The sequence below is a fragment of the Manis javanica genome, chromosome 13, assembly GCF_040802235.1.
Source record: "Manis javanica isolate MJ-LG chromosome 13, MJ_LKY, whole genome shotgun sequence".
In the NCBI taxonomy this organism is placed as follows: domain Eukaryota; kingdom Metazoa; phylum Chordata; class Mammalia; order Pholidota; family Manidae; genus Manis; species Manis javanica.
The window spans coordinates 94,832,367-94,842,179 of record NC_133168.1 but is presented as its reverse complement, the minus strand read 5'-3'; the positions used below and the strand labels follow the sequence as shown (position 1 = coordinate 94,842,179).

At 63.4% G+C, this 9,813-nt stretch overlaps 1 protein-coding gene across 1 annotated transcript; it reads left to right on the top strand.

Moving 5' to 3' along the window:
* Positions 1-1,292: 1,292 nt before the first annotated feature.
* LOC140845683 (ral-GDS-related protein-like) lies at positions 1,293-8,601 on the top strand. Its single transcript, XM_073220403.1, has 12 exons — positions 1,293-1,599; positions 2,179-2,268; positions 2,606-2,760; positions 2,900-3,423; positions 4,183-4,398; positions 4,714-4,817; positions 5,301-5,370; positions 5,815-5,880; positions 6,223-6,291; positions 7,169-7,290; positions 7,399-7,505; positions 7,728-8,601. The coding sequence occupies exons 4-11, from the start codon at positions 2,911-2,913 to the stop codon at positions 7,484-7,486; spliced, it is 1,248 nt and encodes a 415-aa protein (XP_073076504.1). The 5' UTR covers positions 1,293-1,599; positions 2,179-2,268; positions 2,606-2,760; positions 2,900-2,910; the 3' UTR covers positions 7,487-7,505; positions 7,728-8,601.
* The last annotated feature ends 1,212 nt before the right edge of the window (positions 8,602-9,813 follow it).

Here is a 9,813-nt window from a genome sequence, read left to right as displayed (position 1 = left end):
CCAGAAGCTGGAGGGGTCATTCATGTATCCCTGGGGATGTCCCTAGGGAGGAATGTCTGGCATGACCCTCCCTGTGCAGGCTGGGACATTGGGCAGCTCCGGGGAGGTGCTATGGCTTCAGCAGGACAGGGAACTGGTGACAAAAAGTGGCCTGAGCTCAGCTCTTGTCTCCTCGGAGCTGGGACCCTAGTGTCATTGCCAAAGAGCGAGGGGAGGGATCTGGTGGAGATCTGTGTACTCATGCATGGCAAGGGCCAGGAGGGTGGGCAGTCAGGAGCCCAGACGGGCATGTGGGCGTGTCTGAGTTCACAGAGCGGCCCAGGAAATGGACCCTTGAAGAAGTGATGTCACTGAAGACACGCCCAGTAGAACCTGAATTGTGACCCGGACGGAGCCCAGCTCCTGGTCGCAGACCCCAGTCCTGCTCACTTGACCGGAGGCGCTCGACAGAGCAACATGCGGTCTTGTTGTGCGGAGCCTTCTGAAGGCGTGGGAGTCAGGGAAGCCGAGACGGAGAGTCTTCCTGCTCGCTGTGGGCGTTGGCTGAGAGAACACTTCCAACGCCTCTGTCCGTGTCTCCCGAGGAGCCCCGAGGTAACACAGGGCAGCCCAGAGCGGGCCCCTCCAGGACCAGGCCACTGTGTGACCCATCCCGGGCTGACCTTTCCCCCGGCTCCTTGTGTGTGTGCAGTGGGCGTGGGGCATGCGGGGACTGAAGGCTGGGGAGCAGGGGGGCAGTCAGTGTCACAGCTCTGGTCTCATCACTCAGTAGTGGAGGTGAGTGTTGGGACCAGGTACTTCCACCCACATGTTAATCCTGAGCCCGGGGGGTGTCCTCTCCTTCCCCCAGGACTGGATATCTAGGCAGATGGCCCTGTGTGCCTGATCTCGGGGACAGGGGTTGGGTTCCACATTACCCCCTGCGGGGAGGTCCACGCAGCCCCGGGTGCCTCCTCACCTGCTACCAGGCTCTGGCTTTGCAGAGCTCCACTCTGGGGAGCATGGAGGAGCTGATGGGTGGATTTACCTACTCCATCTCCCTGGACCTGGGGCAGGCTGCCTACACCCCAGGACCCCATTCCAAGCCTGGTAACCTGCCAGGGCCCTCCCAGGGCTGCCCCACGAGATTGGTCAACAGACCCACTCCAGAGGGCCTGGAACCTCGCTCCCGGGGGCACCCCGTGCCGCTCCTTGCTTGCATCCCAGAGGGCTGGGGGCTCTCGGGTGAGCTGCAAACCTCCCTTGTCCTGGTGGTTCCTGGGTTTCCCACTGACTATCTCCCTGCTGCCCCCCTCAGCGTGAACCTGAGCCATCTGTCCATGGGACTGAGGTCCCCAGGCGCAGGGCTCCCTGGACAGGCGTGAGGAGGAAGGGGAGAAAGCGCACGGGACGAGTGGAACCAGCTCCGAACACCAGCCGGAGCAATCCCGAGGCCAAACTCCCTCCCCAGGACGCTGACCAGCCCACACGTGTGAAAGAGAAGCAGGGACTGTTCACGGCAAGGTCATCTTCAGGGGCAACCCTCAGCCGGAATGCTTCTTGGCCCCTACTCTCTGCAAAGGATGCTGACCAGCCAGCCACGGGCCAGCGGCTCCCCCGGTGAGCATCCAGCCCCTCCTCGGCCCAGACGGGCCTCTGCCCACAGCCCGTGGTGTATCCTGAGTGTCCCCACATGTGTCTGAGCCTCAGTGTGCTCCTCTGACAGGCAGGGTGACTGGCGATCAGCCTGTTAGAGTGCCCATGGGAAACACGGAAGAGGCCTTAGAGGGGCTCCCCTGGCGCCCGGCAGTGGAGAAAGGACTGCCAGCCAATGGGCCACTTTGGGGCTCACTTCTCTGTACCCGATGAAAAGCCTTTGGCCTCACCTGTCAGTGGCCTGGAGCCTGGTTCATTTGGAAAAGCACATGGGAAGCAGCCTTTGGAACGGAGGCTCGCAATTCCCTGTGGCTGTGCCGGGACCTTGTCCCCACCGTGGCCACATGGGGGGACCTCTGGGGACAGCAGAGGAGCGGTACCTGGGAAGGTTCGGGTAGGACTTCCTTCAGCCACAATAGGTATGCAGCACCCACTTTGTGCAGACCCTTTGGGGAAACTTAGCGTAACAGTGAAGGAAGCGGACACACTACTGGGACCCTGGCCCGTGTGGAGTCGGGCAGTCACTTCAGGCGTCATCCGCAGGTCACAGCCGGGAAGCGTCACGGGCGATACCCTCACCGCCTCCTCATGTAATGGGGGGCATGAAGAGGGGCCAGAGGAGAATCTGAGAAAGTGAGCGTTCACTGGGCCAGGAGGGGGCACTGCCTGTGTGCACAAAGTGGGTGGAGGAGGCGTGTAGGCCTTGGGGCAGGGGGCGCACAGCAGAGCCCAGCAGGTCACTCATCTTCGGGATCCCACGGGCGGGCTGACGAATGGGGACTTCCTATTCGGGAGGATGGGAGAGGATGGGGTCCCAGGAGAGAGACGCAGGGTCAGGAAGGGGGAGGGGCAGGTGCCTGGACAGGCAGGGGAGTGCACAGCGGACAGGCCCACACAAGGGTGGGCCGCGAGGGCAGTGTGGCGGGTAAGACCAGGCTTCTCACTCTGCCACCCTCTGGCCTTCCCCCAGTCCCAGAATTGGATGGGCTAGGCGCCTTGCCTGGGAGCCCGAGCATGTACCCAGCATCATCAACGCGAGCCAGCTTTCACCCACCGTGGTGGGCCAAGAACTCCACCACTTGGTCCAGGAGGAACAACGGGGGCCCACGGTGGCAGAGCTGGAAGGTGAGGGGCTGCAGCCAGGGAACCAAGTAGGGTGGGCTTCCCGGACTGGGGTTCCCTTCAAGGCAGTGAGGGCTTTTCTGTGATTGTAAGGCGCGGGGAATCAGGCCCAGGGTGACCCTTTCTCTGTGTCCTGCTCCAGACCCACGGCAGATGCAGCTGGCTCCAGGGACACGCGGAGCGCCACCTTCGTGCCTAGAGCCCGTCCAGGAGCTCCCTGAGAACCCTGTGCTGGAGCTACGGCCGGTGTCACCTGCTTCAGCCGCTGCAGAGCTGAAAGATGTCCCAGCAGTGGCCTCAGCCCAGGGGCCAGGCCCTGAGCTGGAGCCCCATGAGCCTTCGGGCCTGGGGCCCAGGGCACTTGCTGGAATGGCACCAGGCGTGGCAGAGCCAGGTCCAGGTCCAGAGCCCACAAACCCCTGTGCTGCGAGCCCCTGGGACATCCCAGGACTGGTATCAGGCCCCGAGCTGGAGCCCCATGAGTCCTCGGGTGCGGGGCCCGTGGCACCTGCAGGAATGGCACAGGGCCTGGAAGAGCCAGAGGTGGCCCTGGAGCCCACCACCCCCTGTTCCATGAGCACCCGGGATTTGCCGAGGGAGGAGGAGCAGACCATCCTGGCGTTTCTTCCCCGCCTGGTGGCCAAGCAGCTGACCCTGATGTGTGCGGTGAGTGGAGCGGGCTCTCGGGGTCGGGGGTGGGCCTTCCCTGTGTCACGGGCTACCCCACACCTGCCCTCCCCTGACGTGGACTCCTGTGATGTGGGCCCACATCCCAGCTTCCCCACGGACTCACCATGTGCCCTGAGAGAATCTCCTCACCCCCAAGCCCTCAATGTCCACATGGGGACAGTAGGGCCGGCCCTTAGGGATCCTTGCAGACCAATGAGGAGGATGGAGCACAGGGAAGGTGGGCAGGGCCTGGCCGGGCTGGGAGGGGCAGGGCAGGGGAGGGGTGCTCAGGGAGGTGCTGCCAGGGCCTTAGGTCCTCGGGCCATTGGCCTGGCAGGCTCCTATGGCCTCCGCACTTCAGAGGCCCCTGCCATAGATCTGACTGCGTGGGAGACATAGACACCATCAAAGGTCCTGGTGGAGTTGTTTAAGGGGAAACTGCACCTGAGTGGGGAGCGGGATCCACGGGGTGGCAGCATGGGAGGCAGATGCCCCAGACTGGGCCGGCGAGAGCTGCCTAGTGCCTCAGGGAGGACGTGAGTGAGGGGGCCTGTGAGCAAAGCCCCTCTGTGCCCCATTACTGTGGGGTCCTGTGCATGCGGTCCTGGGCGCCTCAGTGGACGGGGTCTGAAGTCCAGACGGCCACAAGGCTCACAGCACGTCCCCAGCTGCCTGGGACCCAGCTCTGATCAGTGACCCTGCCTGGGAACAGGGGCACCAGGGGCACAGCTGGATGACACCTCTTGTCATCCCCAGGAGCTGTACAGTAGGGTTGAACATGGAGAATGCAAGGCCTACGTAGAGAGACACCCACTGATGGAAGACATTGTGCTCCTGGCCCCCAACATCCTTAACGTCCTCAAGCAGTGTGCTGCCACGTTTTATTTGGTCATCTCCTCCTGCCTCGGGGGTCCGAGCACGACGGCCCAGGACAGGGCCCGAGTGGTGGAGTTCTGGATACACGTGGCCAAGGTGTGTCATGGGACGGTCCCCAGGGTCCCCTCCTTCGCCAGCTCTCAGGATGGGTGCCTGCGGTCTGCCCTGCATGGTCCCTGGGCCCTCCTGCCAGGGGCGTGTGGATCTGGACTCGCAGGCCCCGGGGGGGGGGGGGAACAGCCATCCTGGGCCCCTTTCTTGGGTTGAGCCATAGTCCTCCACCCAGGAGGGCCGCTCAGCAGGTACCAGGTGTGCTAGGCTCCCTGGGTGTCTGTCTCCTTAAGGACAGGAGTTCATGGGGGAATAGAGCAGAGAAGCAGGCCACGCTCTCAGCTCTGTCTTCCCTCCCAGGAGTGTCTGGCTCTCAGAAATTTCGAGTCCTTCCGTACCATTATGTACGCCCTGGAGTTCCCTGGTCTACGTCGTCTGGAGAGAACCTGGGGACAAGTTTCCTGGTGGGTAGTCCTGTCTCCGGGACCAGGCCACCTGAGTGGACAGGGACACCCTACGTCTGGCAGTGTCCCTCAGTGGGCTGGGACTTCCTGGGAGGCGGCAGAGTCTAGGGGCAGGGATGGCGGGCTCTTGGGGCCCCCTGTGGGTTAGGCCACGGGTACCCCTGCAGGAATCAGTTCCCTGCAATGTCAGGTGTGGGGTGAAGCCCATTGGAGATCTGGAGCTTGTGCTCTGCAGCAGGAGGTCTCTGCCCCAAGGACAGCGACCTGGCCCAAAGCAGATTCGCGCCCGGGAGAGCAGGGAATGGAGGCCCCAGGTGGAAACACGCAGCCCCTCCCCAGGCCACGGATTCCCAGGGCTCAGGGCCGTGGTGGGAAGCCTCCTGCGGGCTAGTGGGCCTTCTAGGATCCCCGGGAAAAGGGGTCGGCCCCGAGACTCTCCGCCTGCTGGCCTCATGTGTCCCTCCTCCTCTCCCCTCCCCATAGGAAGAGCTCCTGGATCTACAGAAAACTTAAAAAGAGGGACAAGGGGCTTAAAAGGAAGCAGCTCCTCGAGGTAAATGGGGGCTGGAGGTCAGGAAGGGAGGGGTCCTTGGGGCAAGTCCTCTGCCGCGCTGTGGCACAGATTTGGGGAAGACTCGAGGAGTGCGGGGTGAGCCGGGCAAGCTGATGGGGAAAGTAGGGTCCCCCAGGCCCATGAGGGCCTCGTCTGTCTCCCTCCCTGGCTCCACTTGACTGGGGGCCTGGCATCCACTGAGGACGCAGGGGACAGACCCCCAGTCAGGGCTGGGGATGGCATGGGGTTGCAGCAGGGTTGGGGCCTGTGGCTGAGCAAGGTCGGCTTCTCCCCTGGGTCCCCTGAGCCTGTCACAGTCCCTCTGTGGAGGTGGGGACAGCGTAGGTGCCAGGGGGCTCGGGCAAGGCATCCATCCACCACGGTCTGGCTGTGGGAGGCACGTGGGAGGGGAGCATGAGCACCTGAGTGTCGTGCACCTTGCAGGAGGCGAGGGCCATGGTGAGGAAATGGCCACAGTCCCCCAGGGCATCCCAGGGTATGAAGAAGCAGGTGAGAGTGGCGCGGCCAGGGTCAGGGCGGTGGGGGTGACCCTGCACCTGCTCCTGGTCCCACCAGCTCTGAACTGCCAGCTCCGGTGTGACCAGAAGGAGGGCGAGAGCAGCTGGGTACAGGGGGAAGTAGGAGGACAGGTGCAGGGCCCACAGGTCCTGGGAATGGCCGAAAGCCAGCCCTGGGAGGGACCAGGAGGGGAGAGCAGGGCGAAGGGAGGGGGTGAGGCCGCACAGGGTGGTCCAAGGGAGCTGGGGGCTGCGGGTGTGGGGTTCAGGGGAGGCTCTGTGGGCACCCCTGAGGCAGGTGGGGACTCATCACCTCCCCACCCCGGTGGCACAGGGCATGGTCCCATTCCTTGGACTGATTCTGTACGACGCCTTAGAGAAACACCAGGAACATCATGAGGACGTGAGTGACCCAGCAGGGCTCAGGGGGGCTGGATGGTGAGCTTTAGGGAGGGGAGATCCCCCAGTGAGCCCGGACCTCTCAGCACCGGGCCACCCCCATTCCTGAGCGTCTCCCCTCCACCCCAGGACCTGGGCTTCTTGGAGAGGACTGCCAGAAGGACCCACCTAAGCCCCGGTCCTGGCCCCAGTGCAGGTGGCGCTGAGGGCTCCAGGGGACACATTCTGGGCAGGACTGGTCTCTCCCTCAGGCCCTGCCCAGTGGGAGGGGTGCTGCTCCTTCAGGGCAGGAAGCACATGAGGGGGGGGGGCGGGCTGGCAGTGCCTTCCCGCCTGATGCCTCAGCTCCCCAGAGCAGTCCCCGCTTCTTGGTTGCCCCGAGCCCGGGCCAGGCCCGGGTGCTGTTTCTGGGCAGGCCTGCCCCTTGGAGGGCCCTGGCGGTCCTCCACCTTGAGAAAGGGTGGGGACGTTTCGGCCTCGATCTGGGCTCAGGGGGCTGTTTCCGATGTACTTTGGCCGCCTTGCTGCCTTCCAGGGTGATGGCATAAAATAGAGAGAGTTGAGTGCCCAGCCATGAAAGGTGAGGGATGTAGTCAAGACACCCTGGGCAGGACCTAGTCCGGGCCATGCCTTGGGTCTAACGTGTGTTGAGAGAGTTAAGACACACAGAGCTCAGGACACTAAAGGCTTTGTAAGGTGGGGGATGGGATGGCATCAAGGCCGCCTTCCTGGAGGAGGAGCTGGAGACCCAACAGTGGGAACAGGCTGGGCTAGATGGCATTGGAAGGAAGGAGGGTTTCCGTGAGCAAAGATCCGGGACCATCCCAGTGCCCCACTCCTCACCCCCTCCTCATCTGCATCCTGTCCTTCCTCTGCCCCAGGCCACTGACTTCCTAGAGGAGCTCCTCACATACAAGTTCCTGGCCAGGCAGTATGACCTGGAGCCCAAGGAGCACTTCCTGTTCTTTTTCCACACAGTGGAGCTCCTGGGTGAAGAGCAGAGGTGAGGCTGCCAGGAGTGGGGTGTGGGCTGTAGCTGCCGGCAGGCTCTGGGGGAAGGGCCCCCGGCCATGGGGCTCCAGGGGCTCACAGGTGTCCCTCTGTCCTGCAGCTACGGCCTGTCCTACCATCTGGAGCCCCCAGGTCAGAGGGCAGGCAGAAAAGGACTGTTACAGTTCTTCAGGTCCCGCAAGATTTAAACTTATGGGCCAGGGCCAGGTGAGTTTCTGGGCTGGGGTGTTCAGCAGGGGGTGGGCTGTTCCCCAGCGTCAAGGAAACTTTGCGCCATGCAGGGTGTGGGGCGTCCTAAAGACCGGTGCGGCTGCAATCCCGCTCCACTGCCGATCGGTTGTGCCAGACTGAAGGGTGGTTCCCCGCCCCCTGTGGGACTCAGTTTCCTCCTCTGTGAGTAGGTGACGCTCAGAAGCCTTTCTTTGACAGGGACTCCCAGGTGCTCGTGATTGACAGGACCCTCCGCACAGGGCCCGGAGCCCCGAGGGCAGTGGGGACGGGGTGGAAGCAGGATAATGGGGGGAACCCGGGATAAGCAGTCTCTTCTGCTCACCCGCGTGGCCCTGTAGCTACTGTCATCGGGCGCTCGGCCCTGCTGGTGTCCTGGCTGCATGTGGAGGAGACCTTCTTCCCCTTCGGGCAGGCGGCACCCGGCGCCCCAGGGCCCCAGTCTGCCTGCTGCTCCTCCTCCTCCCGCTGCTCATCCGGAGCCTCTGCCGGGGCAGCTGCTCTGGCACCTCCTCCTTCGGCCGACTCGGGCAGCTCCCCAGGCTGCCACTGTATCCTCAAGGACCCGTATGTAGCTGCGGTGCACCTGGCCACCTTCGTGCTGTGTCGTCCCCTCTGCTTGTGGCCCGTTGGACAGAGGCGAGCCGCCCCACCGTGTGGAGGATGTTCCCCTTCGGCAGGTGGCCTCCAACCGTGACACCAACTCCTGCCTGGGCGCCGTCAGCCACCGAGTCGTAGCCACAGGGTTCCAGGAATAGGTGGGGGCTGTCCTCACCAGGCCCGGCCTTTCCCGGGATGGACATAGACACGGCGCAGTGCTGCGAGGGACCACAGCCTCCTGGTACCCAGCGGAGGCATCGGAGGATGCAGGGGTGGCCGACTGTCACAGGGTACCGGGACTTGCTTACAGGGGAGCCCCCTGTACAACTTCCTCCCCTCATCCCTGAGAAATAGCCCCCCCAGGCGCAGTGTGCTCTGGGTGTTGTCTCTGAGGTTTATGGTTCCTGGGGGTTGGGGTCATCCCTGTGCAGAATGTAATAAATGCTGAACGGATTGCCACCACACTGCTCTTTCTTCTCAAAGCTCTGCCCCTCCTGCGGACATCGTGTGCGCCAGCCCACCCCACCCCAGCCTCAAACTCTCTGATGCAGGGGGGCCCTGACCTCTGCCAGGTTGTCCTCCATCCTCTGTCCTCCCCCCGTAAGGTGCTGAGGAGGAGCATGGTGCTCCAAGCCCCAGGGTGGGACACCTCGGCAACACTGGGGAGGGCTGCTCAAACAGAAACTGAACCTTACTTCCTGTCACCTATAGATTATGATCAGACACGGAAACTTGTGTACTCGAGTAGATCCCAGGGCTGCAGGGTGCCAGTCTAGCACTGTCCCACTTAATGAGACAGAGCTGCTCCACACATTCCAGAAAATACCTTTGCGAAAAACTTCTTGGTCTCTCAAAGCACCTCCAAGAGGTGCACGCCTTCCACTGGGGGGCTTTGTCTGAGCCCACTTTCTCCACGCTTCACACCTCGGAGCACCCCCCAAAGCTCCCGGGTTCCCAGTCCTCCCCCATGGTGCCCCTCAGCCGCCCATCCCCAGGCCAGGCTGGTGTGAGTCCCCTGGTGTCCCACTCCTGGGTCCTGGCTGAGCGGCCTGATGTCTGCGACAAAAGGCTGGGGAGGCTGAGCGGAGGCACTTGGCTCTGATTCTCCCCACACGCTCTCCCAGGACTCTCAGGATGTGTTCACCCTCCCAGGAGGGGAGGCCTGGCCTGGAGGGGAGCTCCAGGATCAGCACAAACACCCCCTTGGGGGGTTCCAGGATGGAGAGAGTCTCCAGGCCTTATGCTGCAGGTGGAGCCCCAGATTGGGACTGGGGAAGCAGACGTGGGCCCTCCTGACAGCCTCAGGTGACCAGGAGACAGGAGGTAAAATCGGGACACCCAGGCCACCCCCCTTCCCCTGGACCTTCCCACAGCACGCTCAGAGCCATCTGCCTACACGGTGGTCCCAGGTATGACCTCAGGCTCCCCGGCCACAAAGGGAGGGAGGTTTGGGCAGGAGGAGGGCAGGCGGGCCCCTGGCAGGGCTGTGGCACAGGTCAGACCTGTCATCCTGCACGGCCCACCAGCCTCAACCTGACACAGAGGAGCTTCTGGGCCCCAAAACAAAGCAGCAGCCCTGGGCCCGGTGGGTGGTCACTGGGCCAGCGGTCCGTCCTCAAATGGTGTGTGCAGGGGCCCCAAGCGCAACACGGCCTGGGCTGCTGGTGCTGGGACACCAGGCTCACAC